General features: G+C 37.6%; 1 protein-coding gene across 3 annotated transcripts in view; it reads right to left on the minus strand.

Annotated features, from left to right (window-relative positions):
- The window catches only part of LOC119770555 (plexin-B), a 229,288-nt gene that overhangs the window by 154,761 nt on the left and 51,202 nt on the right, over positions 1-23,325 (minus strand). For 2 of the 3 annotated variants that reach the window (XM_038265645.1, XM_038265646.1), the window contains exons 3-4: positions 15,220-15,451; positions 13,225-13,484 (exon numbers count right to left, since the gene is read on the minus strand). In XM_038265645.1, the coding sequence (XP_038121573.1) occupies positions 13,225-13,484; positions 15,220-15,451 (492 nt within the window). Of the gene's footprint in view, positions 1-791; positions 1,113-1,172; positions 1,313-13,224; positions 13,485-15,219; positions 15,452-23,325 lie in introns of those variants that run through there. The other variant, XM_038265647.1, reaches the window with a different exon arrangement.

Genomic DNA, 23,325 nt, shown 5'->3' on the forward strand with positions numbered 1-23,325 from the left:
GTTCACAGGCGTGGACTACTTCGGCCCGGTCTTGATCAAGGTTGGACGCAGTGCTGCGAAACGCTGGGTGGCGCTTTTCACCTGCTTGACGATCCGCGCAGTTTACCTGGAGCTCGTCGCGAGCTTGTCAACGGACTCGTGCAAAAAGGCAATCCGCCGGGTCATCGCGCGACGCGGAGCGCCGCAGGAGGTATACTCGGACAACGGTACGAATTTCCAAGGAGCCAGCGGAGAGCTGTCGAAGAAATTAGCCAAGGTCAACCACAACGAACTCAGCAGCACATTCACCGACACCCACACCCAGTGGCGATTCAACCCGCCGGCCGCGCCGCACATGGGTGGCTGCTGGGAACGAATGGTAAGATCCGTAAAGGCTGCACTAGCCCGCATAAAGATTTCTGATGAACTTACAGTAAATTTTAACGTTACAAAACGATAAAATATATTGTCATTTTGACAGTGTTTTAACAGTAGACAGCATCGTTTTTTTACCATAAAAAAGGGGGGTTGTTATGCACCGGTACCATAAAAATTTCGAAATTTTTCCATACATTTTTTTTCAAATACGACGCATTTTACTGTTAATCTAATGTTGCATTTTTCATTCAAAAACTTGCCCTGACTATAGAAAACATCATACATTTACAACAAATACAGTTACCTTTACAATGGATTTCACAGTAAATGTATAGTTCTTCAAGATTTTTTCCCTGCTAAATAGTACTGTTTAAACTATATTCGTACATTGAAATAAATAATAACTACAGCAGGTTTTATTGTACTTTTATTTTATTTATGGTATGTTTTACGGTATTTTCCTTAAATTAACAGTATGTTTTATTTTATTTTAGTTTCATTTACACTGTTTTTTTTAAATTGAACTTCAAAAATGAAACAATTTATTAGAAACAAACCAAGCTTTTCTTATTACTCATCACTCACAACTCCCGTCAGGATTTTCGTCACCGCCGTCCGTCCAGCATCTCGCCATTCAGGAAGGGTTTCCTTTAATCACCGCCGCGGTCGAGTTGAAACTGTCGTTGGGCTCCCTCCGACGTTTTCTTTCGTAATTCCGCTTCAAGCTGTCGGCCAAAAGCTCCGTTTTGTCGAGACTGCAAATGTAAAAAAACACAATTAGAATCAATTTACACAGCCTGCATCCCACAACTTACGTCCACTTCTTCATCTTCAAATGTCCTGCTGCTTCAGGAATTAACGTTGCCACCAAGAAAGGAACCATGATCGACCATGATGGCAAACTGGAATGTCCGCATTTCACGTCTACGAGCATCCGCGTTGGAAGTAGTAGACTCTGTAATCGAAAAAAAAACAATACGTTAAAAATAGGTAACCTAAAAGAAAACACATCGGCCTGCCCCAGCAAGCCACGGAAAATGTCTACTGCTACAAATGAGAAAAGCTCGGAACTTAACCTCAAAGGTAAATTGTTGCACACCCTGGACTAACGAAGCAACCCATTCAAGCAATCGAAGCAACCATCAATCATTCAAGCATTCATTCACGATTCTACTTCTGACACTCGAACAAGATAGAATCAAATAAATTTAGCTCTCACGAAATACAACATAAATGAACCAAATGAACTTTTTTGACAGGTGTCAGTGCCGGGACTCAAAATTTTGTTCCGGTTGTTCCGTTTCGCATGGACACAAACACGGTTAGGAGCACGACAAGGACACGGCCACGGAATGGCCAGGAACAGGCACCTACACGGCCAGGGACACGAAAACGGCCAGAAGCACAGACACGAACACGGTCAGGAGTTCGGACAAGGACACAGCCTAGAGCACGGCCACGGGAACGACAAGGAACAGGCAACTACGTGGTCAATTGCGCGTACACGAACACGGACAGATGCACACTTATCCGAAAAAAACTCAGGTTTTGACGTTTCGCGCAATCGGAAGCAAATTCAAATTCAAAAAAGAAATGTTAAGTCGTGAAAACGACACCTATCAAACCACTGAGTTCTTTGAGCTCATTTGCTACGTCACAGTTTTCTTGCCTACTGCGGAGTGGGATTCCGCCCCGTGGCTCTATCCTTTTCCAATAGAATAAAATGTCAAATACTCACACGAAGATGTTCGAACTCCTCGTAGCTTTTCCAGATCGAGCACTTGGCATCTTGGAGGCCTCCATTCGGAATGGATTATTGACGGTGGCCGGAAATGTCCGCAGTATGCGCCGGGTCTGCGTTTCCACTGCGGGTTTTGTCCCGTAACCGAACAGCTCCACACGCCCACTGAAAAAGACACAAATAATACAAAAGAATAGCTTGACAATTTTTCGAAGCAGGCCATGGCAACAACCTGCTGTTGCTTCAGGGGGATTCCGCCCTCTCCAAAATTAATAAAACTCCTAAAACTTACCCAAATGTGAGAAAAATCCGCCATCCCGGAGATGTTCCGGTTCGTTCACCCGGCGGATTTGATGACGGAGGTTATTTTTCATAAGCACACGCGAGTAAAACTTGATTTCGATTCGAAACTGCAGCCAACACGGCCAACACGAAACATGAATGAACACGCGCGAGAGAAAAAGTTTGACAGCTCGCAGCTCGCTCAATCATGGTGCGTTCGTTTCAAGAGCGTCGGCTGCACAGTTTCTGTATAATGGTGCGTTCGTTTTATGATTCTTATTTATTGCTTTTTTACGATTTTTTTTTATTTATTTCGCAATAATGTTTAAAAGTTTAAATGTTTAAACGTTTAAATGTTTAAATGTTTAAATGTTTAAACGTTTAAATGTTTAAATGTTTAAATGTTTAAATGTTTAAATGTTTAAATGTTTAAATGTTTAAATGTTTAAATGTTTAAATGTTTAAATGTTTAAATGTTTAAATGTTTAAATGTTTAAATGTTTAAATGTTTAAATGTTTAAATGTTTAAATGTTTAAATGTTTAAATGTTTAAATGTTTAAATGTTTAAATGTTTAAATGTTTAAATGTTTAAATGTTTAAATGTTTAAATGTTTAAATGTTTAAATGTTTAAATGTTTAAATGTTTAAATGTTTAAATGTTTAAATGTTTAAATGTTTAAATGTTTAAATGTTTAAATGTTTAAATGTTTAAATGTTTAAATGTTTAAATGTTTAAATGTTTAAATGTTTAAATGTTTAAATGTTTAAATGTTTAAATGTTTAAATGTTTAAATGTTTAAATGTTTAAATGTTTAAATGTTTAAATGTTTAAATGTTTAAATGTTTAAATGTTTAAATGTTTAAATGTTTAAATGTTTAAATGTTTAAATGTTTAAATGTTTAAATGTTTAAATGTTTAAATGTTTAAATGTTTAAATGTTTAAATGTTTAAATGTTTAAATGTTTAAATGTTTAAATGTTTAAATGTTTAAATGTTTAAATGTTAAAATGTTAAAAATGTTTAAATGTTAAAATGTTAAAAATGTTAAAATGTTAAAAATGTTAAAAATGTTAAAATGTTCAAATGTTCAATTGTTTAAATGTTTAAATGTTTAAATGTTAAAATGTTAAAATGTTAAAAATGTTAAAAATGTTAAAATGTTCAAATGTTCAAATGTTCAAATGTTCAAATGTTCAAATGTTAAAATATTAAAATATTAAAATGTTAAAATGTTAAAATGTTAAAATGTTAAAATGTTAAAATGTTAAAATGTTAAAATGTTAAAATGTTAAAATGTTAAAATGTTAAAATGTTAAAATGTTAAAATGTTAAAATGTTAAAATGTTAAAATGTTAAAATGTTAAAATGTTAAAATGTTAAAATGTTAAAATGTTAAAATGTTAAAATGTTAAAATGTTAAAATGTTAAAATGTTAAAATGTTAAAATGTTAAAATGTTAAAATGTTAAAATGTTAAAATGTTAAAATGTTAAAATGTTAAAATGTTAAAATGTTAAAATGTTAAAATGTTAAAATGTTAAAATGTTAAAATGTTAAAATGTTAAAATGTTAAAATGTTAAAATGTTAAAATGTGCAAATGTTAAAATGTTAAAATGTTAAAATGTTAAAATGTTAAAATGTTAAAATGTTAAAATGTTAAAATGTTAAAATGTTAAAATGTTAAAATGTTAAAATGTTAAAATGTTAAAATGTTAAAATGTTAAAATGTTAAAATGTTAAAATGTTAAAATGTTAAAATGTTAAAATGTTCAAATGTTCAAATGTTAAAATGTTAAAATGTTAAAATGTTAAAATGTTAAAATGTTAAAATGTTAAAATGTTAAAATGTTAAAATGTTAAAATGTTAAAATGTTAAAATGTTAAAATGTTAAAATGTTAAAATGTTAAAATGTTAAAATGTTAAAATGTTAAAATGTTAAAATGTTAAAATGTTAAAATGTTAAAATGTTAAAATGTTAAAATGTTAAAATGTTAAAATGTTAAAATGTTAAAATGTTAAAATGTTAAAATGTTAAAATGTTAAAATGTTAAAATGTTAAAATGTTAAAATGTTAAAATGTTAAAATGTTAAAATGTTAAAATGTTAAAATGTTAAAATGTTAAAATGTTAAAATGTTAAAATGTTAAAATGTTAAAATGTTAAAATGTTAAAATGTTAAAATGTTAAAATGTTAAAATGTTAAAATGTTAAAATGTTAAAATGTTAAAATGTTAAAATGTTAAAATGTTAAAATGTTAAAATGTTAAAATGTTAAAATGTTAAAATGTTAAAATGTTAAAATGTTAAAATGTTAAAATGTTAAAATGTTAAAATGTTAAAATGTGCAAATGTTAAAATGTTAAAATGTTAAAATGTTAAAATGTTAAAATGTTAAAATGTTCAAATGTTCAAATGTTCAAATGTTAAAATGTTAAAATGTTAAAAATGTTAAAATGTTAAAATGTTAAAATGTTAAAATGTTAAAATGTTAAAATGTTTAAATGTTTAAATGTTTAAATGTTTAAATGTTTAAATGTTTAAATGTTTAAATGTTTAAATGTTTAAATGTTTAAATGTTTAAATGTTTAAATGTTTAAATGTTTAAATGTTTAAATGTTTAAATGTTTAAATGTTAAAATGTTAAAAATGTTTAAATGTTAAAATGTTAAAAATGTTAAAATGTTAAAAATGTTAAAAATGTTAAAATGTTCAAATGTTCAATTGTTTAAATGTTAAAATGTTCAAATGTTCAAATGTTAAAATGTTAAAATGTTAAAATGTTAAAATGTTAAAATGTTAAAATGTTAAAATGTTAAAATGTTAAAATGTTAAAATGTTAAAATGTTAAAATGTTAAAATGTTAAAATGTTAAAATGTTAAAATGTTAAAATGTTAAAATGTTAAAATGTTAAAATGTTAAAATGTTAAAATGTTAAAATGTTAAAATGTTAAAATGTTAAAATGTTAAAATGTTAAAATGTTAAAATGTTAAAATGTTAAAATGTTAAAATGTTAAAATGTTAAAATGTTAAAATGTTAAAATGTTAAAATGTTAAAATGTTAAAATGTTAAAATGTTAAAATGTTAAAATGTTAAAATGTTAAAATGTTAAAATGTTAAAATGTTAAAATGTTAAAATGTTAAAATGTTAAAATGTTAAAATGTTAAAATGTTAAAATGTTAAAATGTTAAAATGTTAAAATGTTAAAATGTTAAAATGTTAAAATGTTAAAATGTTAAAATGTTAAAATGTTAAAATGTTAAAATGTTAAAATGTTAAAATGTTAAAATGTTAAAATGTTAAAATGTTAAAATGTTAAAATGTTAAAATGTTAAAATGTTAAAATGTTAAAATGTTAAAATGTTAAAATGTTAAAATGTTAAAATGTTAAAATGTTAAAATGTTAAAATGTTAAAATGTTAAAATGTTAAAATGTTAAAATGTTAAAATGTTAAAATGTTAAAATGTTAAAATGTTAAAATGTTAAAATGTTAAAATGTTAAAATGTTAAAATGTTAAAATGTTAAAATGTTAAAATGTTAAAATGTTAAAATGTTAAAATGTTAAAATGTTAAAATGTTAAAATGTGCAAATGTTAAAATGTTAAAATGTTAAAATGTTAAAATGTTAAAATGTTAAAATGTTAAAATGTTCAAATGTTCAAATGTTCAAATGTTAAAATGTTAAAATGTTAAAATGTTAAAATGTTAAAATGTTAAAATGTTAAAATGTTAAAATGTTAAAATGTTAAAATGTTAAAATGTTAAAATGTTAAAATGTTAAAATGTTAAAATGTTAAAATGTTAAAATGTTAAAATGTTAAAATGTTAAAATGTTAAAATGTTCAAATGTTCAAATGTTCAAATGTTAAAATGTTAAAATGTTCAAATGTTCAAATGTTAAAATGTTAAAATGTTAAAATGTTAAAATGTTAAAATGTTAAAATGTTAAAATGTTAAAATGTTAAAATGTTAAAATGTTAAAATGTTAAAATGTTAAAATGTTAAAATGTTAAAATGTTAAAATGTTAAAATGTTAAAATGTTAAAATGTTAAAATGTTAAAATGTTAAAATGTTAAAATGTTAAAATGTTAAAATGTTAAAATGTTAAAATGTTAAAATGTTAAAATGTTAAAATGTTAAAATGTTAAAATGTTAAAATGTTAAAATGTTAAAATGTTAAAATGTTAAAATGTTAAAATGTTAAAATGTTAAAATGTTAAAATGTTAAAATGTTAAAATGTTAAAATGTTAAAATGTTAAAATGTTAAAATGTTAAAATATAATTGTAATTTTATTTGGCAACGATAACATGTTAGTCAGACTTTTTATCAGGGTAAGGAGGTGAACAAACCGGAAAATGTTAAAATGTAAAAAAATGTAGAATTGTGAAAATGTCAAAATGAAAAAACTTCGACATTTCAAAATGTTAAAATGTCAAATGGCATTTTGATTTTTTATGTTCTTGAATTTTAAAAATTATTATATTTAATTTTTTCACGGTTGGGTGTGTTGGCAATTGTTTACGCTCCATACAAAAAAAAAGTGTGAACACCAAGGTGGACACCTAACCTGTAAAAACCTAAAAGCAGCAAACGCAAAATAAACATTAAACACTGAGGGTTGAGACACAAAACTTGTCTTTGGTTGAGTGTCCTCATTAAAACAGTGCACTTTATCAAAATATCACATATGACTATTTAAAATTCAATTTGGCATTGAAATTATATTTCTGGTATTTTAATATTAATTCTCAATACTTACCGAGTTTAACTTTTTTTATCCTTAGAACGAAACGAAAACGAATTTGACTTTAGCTGTCGGCCACCATTGCTAGTACCAACCACTAGTGTCTTCCTTTTATCTACAAGGACTTCGCCACCCTGGGCTCCTATGTGTACGAGAGTATGTCACGGAGCGAAGGCACCGAAACCCCATACTGACACTTCAAATTTCAGGGTGCCCGCTGCGGGATCTGAACCGGCGATCTCTGGAATGTGAATTCAGTGCGCGGTCCGATTGATCCACACGGAAGGTTAATCTTGAATCCTTGAAACCTTGCAAATATTTTTCAAACTTCATGTCCCCCTCATCAAAATCGGCTCGAAAAATCAAGAGGTAAAAAAAATCAGCAGCTTAACTTTTTATGGAATTAGAAGTCTAATCAACTGATAACAATTTCAAATGCATTTCCTGCGTTGATAAACATATTTAGCATGATTGAGCGCGTCTAAAAAATATATTTAAAAACCAACTTTTTTGCGAAAGAACATAATTTCTGAAATACTTAGATATTTTGAAAACTAAAGATTGCAAAACAATTGAACTGGTGTAAAATATGTCACGGAGCGAAGGCACCGAAACCCCATACTGACACTTCAAATTTCAGGGTGCCCGCTGCGGGATCTGAACCGGCGATCTCTGGAATGTGAATTCAGTGCGCGGTCCGATTGATCCACACGGAAGGTTAATCTTGAATCCTTGAAACCTTGCAAATATTTTTCAAACTTCATGTCCCCCTCATCAAAATCGGCTCGAAAAATCAAGAGGTAAAAAAAATCAGCAGCTTAACTTTTTATGGAATTAGAAGTCTAATCAACTGATAACAATTTCAAATGCATTTCCTGCGTTGATAAACATATTTAGCATGATTGAGCGCGTCTAAAAAATATATTTAAAAACCAACTTTTTGCGAAAGAACATAATTTCTGAAATACTTAGATATTTTGAAAACTAAAGATTGCAAAACAATTGAACTGGTGTAAAATGCATTTTAAAACACTTTTTCATTCAAATATTGAATCCGTTTGAAGCTTGCGTATTTTATATTTCAAAGGATAATTTTTTTCATTACGTAACTAAAATTGAACTTACTGTGAAAAAAATCAAAAATACATCATCGTATTTTTCTATCAAACCACGCAATTTACTGTACCGATATATTTTACGGTAGCTTATTTTTTGAGACTGTATAAAATTACATATAACAAAACCATCCAACTTGCTGTAATCATGAATTTTAAGGTAGCTCTACCGTCATTCCAATAAAGTTCGAAAAAGACAACAATAAACTTACTATAGATATTATAATATCTATTGTAACTGCGTGGTTTTAACAGTGCAAATCATCATATAATTTTATGCGGGAGGCGCAATCCCGGTGGAACGCAAGCTGGATGAGGAGTCGCTGGTCACCCTACTAGCGGAGGCGGAGCATATGGTCAACTCGCGCCCCCTGACTTTCGTGCCGCTGGAGAGCGCAGACAGTGAGTCCTTGACCCCCAACCATTTCCTCATGCTGAGTTCGAGCGGTGTTCAGCAGGCCGTCAAGGACCCGGTCGGCGTAGGCGCGGCTATCAAAAACAGCTGGAACAGTATCCAGCACACACTGGACGAGTTCTGGAGCCGCTGGGTGAAAGAATATCTGCCGACGATCGCGAGGAGGACTAAATGGTTCGAAGAGGTGAGACCAATCAAGGAGGGTGATCTCGTGCTTGTTGTGGACGAAGGACATCGGAACGGGTGGCTGCGAGGACGCGTTGCAAGGACGTATCCCGGCAAGGATGGCAGAGTACGTCGGGCGGATGTACAGACATCGAAGGGTCTGATGCGAGAGCGAGCAGTCGTCAAGTTGGCTCTGCTGGACGTTGGTGACGCTGAGGATTCTGGTGCAGATCATCATGCGACACGTGGGGGAGGATGTTGCGAGCACACCGTGCCGACTGCGCTGACCGCGCCGACCGTACCCCTCGGATCATCGGCCAAACGCGACTGAACAAAAAGGGTATAATGAGAACGTGTCAAGCTGACACTGACTGTAGGTAGGGATTGAAATACTTTTGACATCGATGATCTAGCAGTTTTGAAGGTATCAGTTATAACAGAAATACACTCAACCCCCGGTGGTTGGTCACTTTTTCGTTTGACACTTTTTTAGTTTGTACCGCGTTGGTTGGTCAAAGTCAAATTAAAAAGTGACGAACTGTCACTTTCTACACGACGCTCACGTACACTATCAAAACAAACGTTTGGTAGTGTGTGTGAACTCCGTGTAAAAGGGGTGTCAAACTAAAAAGTAACCCGTTCGTTTGACAACAGTTGGTGTCAAACCATCGGGGTTTGAGTGTAACAGCAGTACCACTAGTTGAAATTTGCAGTTATTGATTTACCGAGCACTCTGGCTCGTATTTAGAGTTCTTCTGTTTGCGACTAGAGTGAAATTAGGAGACTAAATCTTTGAGCTGTAACTCTACCACGAACACCAGAGTTTGCTAAAAGAAGTCCGAAACAATATCGTCGCCAACACGGTTAATGCAACGCAGTAGGCCGGGCCGCTTTAATGAGTGTAATACACTTCGGGGGAAGAAGGAACTTGAGGCGTAATCTAACCATAAGTTCTTCCCGGATGCTTTCTTCGGACCGGCTGCGCTTGTGTGCGATTAGATTAGATTTAATGTTTTAATGTTTTAATGTTTTAATGTTTCAATGTTTTAATGTTTTAATGTTTTAATGTTTTAATGTTTTAATGTTTTAATGTTTTAATGTTTTAATGTTTTAATGTTTTAATGTTTTAATGTTTTAATGTTTTAATGTTTTAATGTTTTAATGTTTTAATGTTTTAATGTTTTAATGTTTTAATGTTTTAATGTTTTAATGTTTTAATGTTTTAATGTTTTAATGTTTTAATGTTTTAATGTTTTAATGTTTTAATGTTTTAATGTTTTAATGTTTTAATGTTTTAATGTTTTAATGTTTTAATGTTTTAATGTTTTAATGTTTTAATGTTTTAATGTTTTAATGTTTTAATGTTTTAATGTTTTAATGTTTTAATGTTTTAATGTTTTAATGTTTTAATGTTTTAATGTTTTAATGTTTTAATGTTTTAATGTTTTAATGTTTTAATGATTTAATGTTTTAATGTTTTAATGTTTTAATGTTTTAATGTTTTAATGTTTTAATGTTTTAATGTTTTAATGTTTTAATGTTTTAATGTTTCAATGTTTCAATGTTTCAATGTTTCAATGTTTCAATGTTTCAATGTTTCAATGTTTCAATATTTCAATGTTTTAATGTTTTAATGTTTTAATGTTTTAATGTTTTAATGTTTTAATGTTTTAATGTTTTAATGTTTTAATGTTTTAATGTTTTAATGTTTTAATGTTTTAATGTTTTAATGTTTTAATGTTTTAATGTTTTAATGTTTTAATGTTTTAATGTTTTAATGTTTTAATGTTTTAATGTTTTAATGTTTTAATGTTTTAATGTTTTAATGTTTTAATGTTTTAATGTTTTAATGTTTTAATGTTTTAATGTTTTAATGTTTTAATGTTTTAATGTTTTAATGTTTTAATGTTTTAATGTTTTAATGTTTTAATATTTTAATATTTTAATATTTTAATATTTTAATATTTTAATATTCTAATATTTTAATATTTTAATATTAAACAAAACACTTGATCAACATATCCTAATTTCCTATTCTGTGTTTGTAAAAGTTTGAGTATTGTAAATTTTGAACAGTTTTAGAACCACCGAACATTGCAATGGGACTTACTGTGTGTGTGTGGTCCAATCCAATACCCGCTAACCGGTAGCGAAATTATGGGAAAGTATAATTTGTATATGCCGAATGCTGATACAATTTATCTCAGTCCCGGGTATTATGTGGTGATAGCCCTCGCGCTGCTTCCAACGACCCATTTCAGAATGACAGAGTGGTCCAATTCCGAGGTCGCTGGGCATTGTTCGGCCCCGCCTAAACATAGAAGCAAGCATCTGAAGGATCCTCGATCTATATTTAGAATTCCAATCCCTTCAGGCAAATCAGGGACCAGCGCGTATTTAATATGAGAATATAACGTGCTTCAACACTACAGAATAGGAGCGGCCGTGGCTGACTGGTTACGGTGTTCGCTTTCTAAGCGAATGGTCCTGGGTTCGATTCCCATCTGCTCCCAACGAGAAAGTATAGGAAATATTAATCTTGAAACTCTGAACATGAACGAAAAATCAAAGTCGCCCGAGTCGGGGTTCGATCCCCCGTCCTTTGGATTGGCAATCAAAAATGCTAACCACTACGCCATCACAGCTTGGTGAGCGATGACTGGAATTAGGAATACTGTTACTATCAACTATATACGCGCTGGGTCCTTGTCCATTTGACAAGGGTTCGGAAGTTCTAAATAACGTTTGAACCCGATTGGTGCAAACGTTCTTCAGGGCGGGGCTTGTCGACAAAGCTGAAGTACCTCGCGCTCGGCTAGCCAGCGTAGAAATGGGTCACCGAAGCTCGGCAGAGCTAACACCTTCCAAATGCCTATGCGAGTTATTTGCATGTATAGAATGAAGATCTAAAAATACATGGAAACAACTCAATTTGTAAGAAGCGACCGCGTGGTCCCGTTTGGTTGGTTGCACACACACACACACACACACATAACGTGCTTCAACACTACGGATGAATTCACTACTAGTGTAAACCATATGATGGCTGAATGCTTAGCGTCCCAGACCATCCAATCCAAGGGTGTGAGTTCGAAAACCACCTGATTCATTTTCGTTTTTGTTTATATTCAAAGTTCAAATTCCTGATTCCAAATTTCAAAGCTACTGATCGGGGTTTGATCCCTGAACCTTCTGCTTGTGAGACAGAAGCCGTAACCATTAAGCCACGGAGCCGGTTAACATTACAATGGGACTTACTGTTACTAAAGAATTTATAAAATACATCAAGAGAAAACCAATATAAAAACCATGCAATTTTCTGTAACCATACGCTTTACGGTAACTTATTTGTTATGACTTTATAGGATTTCCAATAAAAAAAAACATCCGATTTGCTATAATCATAAATTTTTACTGAAGCTTTATCGTGATTCCAATTAAGTTCGAAATAGTCAACAATAAACTTTCGATAAATATTATAATATGTATTGTAACTGCATGGTTTTTACAATGATAATCATCATATAATTTTATGCGGGATCGGTATATGATTTGAGAGATGTCGTCAACATAGATTTTACGGATTTGCTAATAAGATTTCTATCTGTGCATGTTGTTCCAAAAACAAAACCATTGTACTTTTTCCATAGCACTTCATCTACAATCAAACTTACGCAAAGTCTTGCGAAAACAATCATCATATTTTCAAACGCAAAATTCTGCGATTTGCCATTCCTTAAAGTTTTGCATAATTTCCGGCATTGTTATGTGAAAAAGTATTTGCTATATTGATCAAAAATACTCAAAAGGGGGCCGAGGTACCCCAACGGAATCCGGAATATCTCCGGTAAAATGGACCATATTTGTCCCCCATCTGTCAATGAAAAATATAGACATATCGTGATCTTTTGCCACCGGAAGCATTTGGTTAATTCTACCAAAAGTTATACAATTATTAAAAAAAAAGGAGTCAAATGACGACCCAAGCGTTTGAGTGTTAAGTTCATGATAACAGGCATGGTTTTGATAAGTATGGAAACAGCACCTAATTCCAGCGTGCCTCTAATGTTGGCAGGTCAGAACATTGACATTCAATTAAAGCTAATTAAAAGCGTTTTCAACTAAATCGAGTGATAAATAGCTCAATGAGAAGTGAGCAACCAAGTTTCTATCAAAAGTTTTGCAAAATTAGTTGTTTAAATAGTGAAAATCAGCAAATTGGATGGAGTTAGGAGCGAGTGCTTAACCTGCCAAACATACGAGAATTTCCCCTTTTTTATATTTAAGGTTAATTTAATGGGGATTTAACAGAACGTGAACCCGATTCACCACAGTTGGCGGCAATGATCATTAGATCACATTTTCAAAAGAGCAAATAGTTTTCCATTCTTAATACCTTTTTAATCCATCCATCATTGGTTCCAAGAAATGCTAAAGTATGTGGTCCAGTGTTTGCTGTCGTTACAGATGTAACCGATTCATTTTGGAACACAAATAGAGATCGAGACACAATAGGTGTTACACCACTTATTTTCAATCCAACTTGACAAAAACTGAATATGTTTCCTATTGAACCGACATTTGGACACTTTCCATCGTTAATTGTTCCAGAAATATACCCTAGATTTCTGTCTTTGATGCTGCCGTTGAAACAAGCTACAAAACATTTTTTCATTATTTTTTTTTCATGGTAATTCTATTGCACAGTGGTTCAAAAGGCTGTTTTGACGAACTTAATTGTTTAGAGCAAAAAGTAAGCATTTTCGTGCTTTGACATGTTCTACAACTTTGTTCAGCGTTGTCATGGCCTACTTTTGGTGAAATTTGTTTTTCAAAATACTCATCACAGCAGGCTATGGAATTTCTAACTTTTGACAGTTAAGAGATAGAGCTTTGGTGTCTTCGGCAAAGTTGTAGGGCTGAAAATTTCCACAAACTTTGTCGAAGACGCCAAAGCTCTATCTTTGCGTTGAATACCAGTTTTGGAACCTTTTTCATAAATACCTGCCAAAAAACAGTTTTTTGACTAAAACTATGTTAAACTTTGATTTTAGACGATTACAATGTTCAGAAGAGTTGTTAGTAATATCAAAACAAACAACTGTGTCGAAGACGCCAAATTGAATGGAGCTATATGTGATGAGTTATAGCAAGATTTCGTGATAATTTAGCTAGTTTTCGAGCTCGGTATACAAAGCCTCGGGCAAATTTGGGCAGAAACCCATACAATAGGCTTCAAGTATGACTATTCCACTACAAAATGTCGGATGAATCATTCGTCCGAAGGTTTACGGTCATAGATTTCCGAGCATTTTAATTTATTTTATTTTTGATGACTATTTAAATGCATTTAGGGCACTTTTAAGGCACATAAGTCATTTTTGCGATTTATTCGGACACACGAGGCGTGTAGGCCAGACTCTTGTGAAAATTTTGATGTATTGATGCCTCCACTTCCATTTTTGAGGCTATCCAGTGTATTTTTGGGAATATCTCTGAAAAAAAATCCCTTCCAAAAGAGCTTATCGGCGAATCTAGACATCTAGTCATCGTCATAACGTTGGTGTTGCAAAGACAATAAATTATTTCAAACATTCATATTATTTATTAGCCAATAAGTTCCAAAGATAGACTTCCAATACATCAAAATTTTCACAAGAGTCTGGCCTACACGCCTCGTGTGTCCGAATAAATCGCAAAAATGGCTTATGTGCCTTAAAAGTGTCCTAAATGCATTTAAATAGTCATCAAAAATAAAATAAATTAAAATGCTCGGAAATCTATGACCGTAAACCTTCGGACGAATGATTCATCCGACATTTTGTAGTGGAATAGTCATACTTGAAGCCTATTGTATGGGTTTTTGCCCAAATTTGCCTTTTGTATACCGAGCTCGAAAACTAGCTAAATTATCACGAAATCTTGCTATAACTCATAACATATAGCTCCTATCAATTTGGCATCTTCGACAAAGTTGTTTGTTTTGATATTACTAACAACTCTTCTGAACATTGTAATCGTCTAAAATCAAAGTTTAACATAGTTTTAGTCAAAAAACCTGTTTTTGGCAGGATTTATGAAAAAGGTTCCAAAACTGGTATTCAACGCAAAGATAGAGCTTTGGCGTCTTCGACAAAGTTTGTGGAAATTTTCAGCCCTACAACTTTGCCGAAGACACCAAAGCTCTATCTCTTAACTGTCAAAAGTTAGAAATTCCATAGCCTGCTGTGATGAGTGTTTTGAAAAACAAATTTCACCAAAAGTAGGCCATGACAACGCTGAACAAAGTTGTAGAACATGTCAAAGCACGAAATGCTTACTTTTTGCTCTAATCAATTAAGTTCGTCAAAACAGCCTTTTGAACCACTGTGTATTGTTAACTGATACTTACAGTGTATATTTTCATTGAAAATTTCTTCGATTTCAATAAGACTATATATGCACATTGCAGAATTATTTTGTGGTTCATTTGTAATCTCCTTCGACGGGGAAAAAACGGCAACCAACACAAAATCATCTTTTTTTAAACCTAAATCCTGACTGAGTTTGGTTCCAGCTTGAGTTATTTTAGCATCCCTAACGATGTTGTAATCTTCACCATCGACAAGACATGAAATAGTTACCTGAAATTAAACAACAATTCAAATCACCTTCTTGATAAAAATCTATCAACAAATCATTTATGTAAACTCAATTCACTGCAGCTCTTGTTTCAGTAATTTATCTAAACTTTTTTTTTGTTCGTAGGTTATTTCATATTCGTTTTCGGAGAAAATAGTGGGCTTCAAATGAACCCAAGTCCGGTAAGAAGACATTGGCGTTAACAATACAAACTTCATGCGACATCTAGTGTTTAGTAGTAGAACAGAGCGAAGAGTGACGATTGAAATTTCCGCTCTTAGGGGTTATAGCATAGCATAACGGGTCTGCACCACGCTGTAGGTCTGTAGGGGGTGCCACAATGGTCAATTCAATATTCTTAGATACTTTGATTGTTGCTCGGTACATTAAAAAATCTCTAAAAACGTAAATTTCCACACTGTGCTCCAAGGCTACGCCCATACAGTCCCGTGGGGATTTGGGGGGGTAATGTTTTTTTTGTTCACTAGTTCCAAAAGAGCGGGGAACCCACGGGACTTTTAAAAGTGAACGGATTTTATTTTGGGTGGTTTGGAAGGGGGTTAAGAGGAATTTCATTAGTCCGAGCTGATGAAATATGGTTTGATACGTTAAGTCTTTTTTGAATTGTTCTTTTGTTAGTGTAGTGTAAAGTCTGTAGTACATTATTTAGTTTATATGCATATAGTTTTGTCATGTTATTCATATAATATAATGGATTGATCTCACCAAATTTGCTGCAAGAAGGTCCAGGTGCCTTCTGAATCGTTTCCGAGACCTCTCGTTAAAATAAAGACAGTTTCCACATACAACACTGGAGGAAACAGGAAGTCCGCTTGAAATTGTTACGATGAATTTTCTTCTCAACTAGCTCGTCTTAAAACCGCGGTATTCGTAACCAAAAATCAGTTCTACTTCTTATTTCTCCTGTTCTTCTTCTTGGCGCGTTTCCGTCACTTTTTCTGTTCTCTGTCCAAAAAATCTTCATGCTCTTCTTCTAATTTCACCCAGCAACTTCTCAACTTCGCGACATCTTCTCGCCATTACACGTCGTGGCCACTAGATCTGATCCAGCCACCCCACGTTTTCAACTCGCGATTTCCCGTCGCACGCGTGCCGGCATTGAAGCCCATTGAAAAGCAGATCACCGATTGGCGACTCGGTTCTTGGAACTGCAGGTCCCTAAACTTTCTGGGTTTCGAACTCGCTTTGGCGAATGAGTTGCAACCTCGCAACTTCGATGTTGTTGCACTGCAGGAGGTGTCCTTGGAGGAGAAGCAGGTGCTGAACTGGCCAGGTCAGCAGACCAATTCCAGATTCTTTCTGAGCGGCGGCACGGCTTTATCGTGAGGGAAAAGATGCAGGATCGCGTGTTCGGCTTCACGGCGATCAGCGAGCGGATGAGCAAGTTAAGAATACGAGGCCGGTTCTTTAACTATAGCATTATCAACGTGCACTGCCCCCACGAAGAAAGACTCGATGACGAAAAGGAAACATTTTACGCGAAGCTGGAGGAGGAGTACGACGGCTGTCCGCGTCAAGATGTGAAAATCGTCATTGGGGACATGAACGCTCGATTCGGCAGAGAGGAAATGTTTCGACCAACTATAGGCCCGGAAAGCCTACACATGGTCACGAACGACAACGGTCAACGCTGCATCGACTTCGCAGCCTCTCGTGGAATGGTGATCAGAAGCACTTATTTTCCACGCGAGGACATCCATAAAGCCACCTGGACATCACCTGACCAACGGACGAAAACGCAAATCGACCACGTTCTGATCGACGGCCGATTCTTCTCGGACGTAACAAACGTGCGCACCTTCCGCGGTGCAAATATTGACTCGGACCACTACCTAGTTGGAGTTGACATGCGCTCAAAGCTGTCGACGGTGTTCAACCAACGCCGAAGCCGGCGGGCCCCTCCGTTCAACATCGCATGTCTTCAGAACGGGGAAGTGGCCCACAGTTACACGCAGCAGCTTGAAGCGAATCTGCCAGGTGAGGAGGAACTTGGCGCAGCCTCGCTCGAGGGTGGTTGGAGCCGCATAAGCTCAGCCATCGGCAGTGCAGCGGAAGCCACACTGGGTAGTGCGTCAGTCGAAACGATTGGTACGACGACGAGTGCCAGCGGATTACCGCCGAGAAGAAGGCAGCTTATACGACAGGAAGCTGCACAAGGCGACGAGAGGGAACGTGGAACGGTACCGGCAGGCTCGGAATCGGCAGGTCGCGGTCTTCAAGCTTAAGAAGCGCCAGCAAGAAGACCGAGATTGCGCGGAAATGGAGCAGCTATTCCGAGCTAATGAAACGCGGAAGTTTTACGAGAAGGTGAACCGGTCCCGCAAAGGCTTCGTGCCGCGAGCCGACGTGTGCAGGGACAACGGTGGAAACCTGATCGTAAACAAGAGCGAGGTGTTGGAAAGGTGGAAGCAGTACTTTAACGAGCACCTCAACGGCGATGAAGCGGACGGAGACGGCGTTGGAGTCAACCTTGGAGCGCCCGCAGCTGATGAACAGTTCCCAGTGCCTGATCTGGAGACGGTGAAGAGGGAGATCAGGAAGCTGAAGAACAACAGAGCTGCCGGCAAGGATCGGTTACCCGGTGAGCTCTTCAAATATGGAGGAGAGAAACTGGCGAGGGCGCTTCACTGCGTGATCTCCAAGATCTGGGTGGAGGAGAAGCTACCGGAGGAATGGATGGATGGTGTCGTGTGCCCCATCTACAAAAAGGGCGATAAGCTGGACTGCGGCAACTACCGCGGCATTACGCTTTTAAACGCGGCCTACAAAATCCTCTCCCAGATCCTCTGCCGTCAGCTATCACCCCATGCATGGAGGTTCGTGGGGCCCTACCACGCGGGCTTCACTGGCGCGCGCGCCACCACGGACCAAATATTTTGTCTCCGACAGATCCTCGAGAAATGTCGTGAGTACAACGTGCCCACACATCACATCTTCATCGATTTCAAGGCGGCCTATGATACAGTCAACCGCGAGCAGCTATGGCAGATTATGCACGAGAACGGGTTTCCGGATAAACTGACTCGACTGATCAAGGCTACCTTGGATGGTGTGATGTGTCACGTGCGTGTTTCGGGGGATTTAGCGGAACCCTTTGGATCACGCCGAGGGCTGCAGCAAGGTGATGGCTTATCCTGTGCGCTGTTCAACATCGTCCTTGAGGGCATTATTCGAAGGGCGGGCATCGAAACGAGTGGCACGATTATGAACAAGTCCTACCAGTTGCTTGCGTTTGCCGATGACATCGACATTGTGGCAAGAAACCTGGAGACGGTGACGGATGTCTACACCCGACTAAAGGTACAAGCAAGGCGTGTAGGACTTGGCATGAATACGACGAAGACGAAGTACATGAGAGGAAGGGGTTCGAAGGATGTCGGCCCCCCAAGTCTTACCCCTCTAACTGTGGATGGTGATGAGTTGGAGGAGGTGAGCGAGTTCGTGTACTTAGGATCGCTGGTAACCGCCGTCAACGACGCCAGCAAAGAGTACCGTATTTTTGCTGGGAATCGTGCCTACTTCGGATTACGGAAGACCCTCACATCGGATCGAGTGCAACGCCGCACGAAGCTGACGATGTACAAAACACTGATTAGACCGGTAGTCCTCTATGGCCACGAGACCTGGACGAAGCGGCAGGAGGACGAACGTGCCCTTGGAGTTTTCGAACGGAAGGTGCTACGAACGATCTACGGTGGAGTGCAGGTGTCTGACGGAGTGTGGCGAAGACGCATGAACCACGAACTGCACGCGTTTCTTGAAGAACCGACCATCGCCACCCAGGCGAAGATCGGGAGGCTCAGGTGGGCCGGCCATGTCGCCCGAATGGACGAGGGCCAGCCTGTCAGACTGCTTTTTGACCGCGCTGAACCAGCTGGCGGTACAGGCAGGAGAGCAGGAAAACCGCGCGCACGGTGGGGAGACCAAGTGAATGGTGATATCCGGAAGATCTGTAACCTGGGAAATTGGAGAGTAGCAGCACAAGACCGAGAAAGATGGAAGCGTCTTCTTGCTACAGCACGCGTACCTGGTGCGCTATGCTGATTGGTATGGTATGCGTGCCGGCAGTCTTAGATTCTGTGCCGCACCATTTGGCTGGAATTTATCAGCTCTTTGAAATGTCCCTCAGCTCTTCTCTTTGAAACAAAACACAACTACCTTTAACAAATTCAAATTAAATTATCATTACACGCATTTCCGCTCTTAGGGGTTATGTATGCAAATTCTGTTTTGTTAAATTCCAGCGTCCAAAACAACTTTTGAACAACAATTTTAGGTGCTCATATTGTGAAAGTAGATACTAAAGGCAGTCTTTATAGTTCGAGGGTTAGACAACGAATGAATAGTTTTATTGCTGCACTCCAAGTCATAGCCTATTCTAATTAATAATTAATTCAACGGTTGCTTCGCCAACATCCCCCCTCAACCGTGAATTCCAAAAGACTTCCGTGCTTCAACAAATTTTGAAACAGCTACCTGCTTCTTTTTTTTTATTCTAAACTTATTTTTATTAGGTCTTCTTAGGTGCTAAGACCAGGTTAGGACCGAGGATCGATCAACATATTAAATATACACATCAAAAACAACTCCTTACATTCCATACTTGGAGATCATTTAACTGACTAGGGTTACTTGGTCCAAGCGGGTCTTGCAGGTCTTGAACCTGCCGATGTACTCGGAGAAAATGCCCCACAGCTCAGCCGAACTGTAGAGCACCTCCCCGGCTTCCTCCTCCGTAGCTCCACCGTCTCGGGAACCACTGCTTCCTGCGGGTCGAGGGCGATCCTTCGATTTTCCGTTCCGTTCCGTTCACCTCCACAGCATCCAGGTTTTGCGATTCCTTGAGGTTCTTCTTGACGAATTCAGGTGAAGCCGGTGGAAGTCCTCTGACGACGACGCGGAGTTGCCGCTCGCTTCGTTTCTCGTGGGTGTAGAACTCCACTTTGTTCGCAATCAAGTGGGCCCGCGCGGTCTCAAAACGCTCCTCGGAGGAACACAGCAATTTGATCCCAAACGGAGTTAGCTTGTAACTTGGCTTGGTTGTGCACGGCGACATTACACTCCTCAGCTTGGCGTAGCTCGTATTCTTTACCACCAGAGGTGGTGGTTTCTTGGCCAGTGGAACCACTGGTACCGTTGGGACGTCTCCTTTCCCGGCTTGTTTACCATTGTTGTTGTTCTTCTCCACCAGCGGGCTGAACTTGTTGTTGTTGAGAAGATGCTCCTCTTGGCCATTTCCGACAACGACTCCGTTCCTGGTCTTCTTCCGCTTCCGCGTTCCGTTTACGGAACGAAACTCGTCCCCATCGGAGGACTCTTCCACCTCCATCTGAAAGCACTTTGCCGCGCAACGAAAACCAAAACACGTCTTCTTCTGTCAAGCTGAGGAACGAGACTGATGGTACGTTCGTTTGATGGCTAGTTCGGCACTGAGTGCCGCACTCAGAGCTGTCAAAGTGTTTCTTTGAAGAAACTCGCACTAGTTCCGCACGAGTTTCGCCGCCATCTTGGAACTGAAACTTTAGTGCCGCACTCGATATTTTTTCAGTTTCATGCGAGTTCCATGCACACTGAAAAAGAATGTTCGTTTGAACCAAAACTGGCACCGACGAGTGCGGCACTCAGTGCCGCACCGGCTCTTCAAACGAACGTACCATGAGCTACCTGCTTCGTGAACACGTCCGCCTTCTGCGCCTCCGTTGCGACATGCTCCAGCTTGATCAGCTTCTCCTCGGAGTTCTCGCGCACAAAGTGGTGCCGAATATCGATATGCATGCTCCGGGGCGAGTAGCCGATCTTCTTCTCCGCCAGGTGCACCACGCTCATGTTGTCACAGTGTGTCGTGACCGGTTGAGCGACATCAAACAGCTCCTTCAGCAGTCCGCGCCACCACAGTGCCTCTTGAGTAGCAGCTGAGACGGCCATGTACTCCGCTTCCATCATCGACAGCGCCACCGTGGTTTGCTTCCTGTTGCTCCATGAGATCGAACCACCAGCCTCCATGTAGACGTAGCCAGTGATCGATCGACGGGTCTCGGGATCGTTTCCCCAGTCCGCATCGCTGTATCCGACGAAGCCCTGGTCTCCGTGCTTCGAGTAGGTCAGCTTCATCGCTGACCGTGTTCACCGCGTAGCAAATATATGGCCGGGTTGAAAGCGCCAAATACTGCAGTCCGCCTACCAGTTCACGGAACGGAACATTCGCCATCTGCTCCCGTTCCTCGACAGTGCTTGGACACATCTCCTTGTTCAGCTTCTGAGTCGGATCAGCAGGCGTCGAGACGGCATTATACTCGGCCACGTTGAATCGCTGCGGCAACTCGTTGATGTACTGCTCCTGGTCCAACATCACCTTGCCATCGACTCTGGTCACTCCCATGCAAAGAACTTTGCTCGCCATGCCCAAGTCTTTCATCCGGAATCGCGCCATCAGGTCCTTCTTCAGTTTGGTCACCCACTGCTGATTGTTCGAGAATACCAACAAATCGTCTACGTAAACGGCAACGATAAGGGCCGTGTTGCCCTCCAGCTTGAAGTAGACGCACGTGTCGTAAGCCGAACGCTTCAGCCCAGTTCGTTTCAGCTCGGCATCCAGCTTCTGGTTCCATACCCGGCTGGCTTGCTTCAAACTGTACAGCGCCTTCCGCAGCTTGCAGATTTTCGTGGGGACACCTGATTCCGTGAATCCTTACGGCTGCTCTATGTAGATCTCCTCTTCTCCCAGGTCACCCTGCAGGAACGCCGTCACTTCATCCATCTGATGCACCTTGAGATCCAACTTGGCAGCCAACGACATCAGGTATCGGACGGTAGCGTACCGGACTACCGCACGGAAAGGGGATCGATCGCCAAACCAGCGACCGAATTTTGCTGGGTTGGTTTTGCTGATATCAGCGAATTTTTTCTCTAAACCAGCGAAATTTTTCGCTGAAAAAGGTGGCTGCGCGAAATCAAATCCAGCAACTTGGTTTCGCTGGTTTGTTATTTCCGAAACGGTTTCTTTTCCAGCGAAAGTTTTCGCTGGTTTGATACATATCCTTCCGACAGCCGTCATAAATGTTTGTTATTGTTCACGTTTGGAAGCGATTTGTGGCAATCGAATTGCTTTAGGGGTTTTTTCAAAACAAAAAAGCATGAAAAAGTTCTGCATCAAGTGTTCAGCATTAAAATACATACTCAACAGGTGATGGTTCTTTTCAATGAAAAGAAGCACGTTTCCATAAAGTTCTCGCAGCAGAAAAATACGGTGCAGTGAAGCTGGAGATGTATTTGTACTGCTGCATAGATGAGTGCACAAATTGTCGCAGGTGGCAGCAAGAATCGTAGGCGAGGAACTTGACCATGGCCGCGGAACAGTTTGTGCTGTGGCAAGTAAGTACAACGAAGAACTCTGGTTCTCAAATCCTCTGGTTTATTTTGGCATAGGCTTCTGCCGCCAAAACAAAAAAACGAACGTCGGTGATAAAAAACGCTGATCCAGTGCAAAAAAACACTGGTCCAGTGGAAACATTCGCTGAACCAGCGGATTTTTCGCCGAAACCAGTAGAATAATCTCCTGGTTGATTTTGGTACGAGCTGCTGCCGCCGGAAAAAAACCCGGCCGTCAGCGATAGAAAACGCTGATCCAGCGTAAAAGAACACCAGTTCGGTGAAGAAATCCGCTGGACCAGCGAATTGTTTCCCAAAACCAGTACAATAATCTCCTGGTTGATTTTGGTGCCCTGCCGCTTTTTCCAAACCAGCGAGAAAATTTTCTGATTCTAGCAAAACTGATCCCCCAAACAGCGACATTTTTCACCAAACCAGTGTTTTTTTTCACTGGTTTGGTAGAATTTCATCGGTTTCCAAACCAGCG

The sequence above is a fragment of the Culex quinquefasciatus genome, chromosome 3 (assembly GCF_015732765.1).
Source record: "Culex quinquefasciatus strain JHB chromosome 3, VPISU_Cqui_1.0_pri_paternal, whole genome shotgun sequence".
Lineage (NCBI taxonomy): Eukaryota > Metazoa > Arthropoda > Insecta > Diptera > Culicidae > Culex > Culex quinquefasciatus.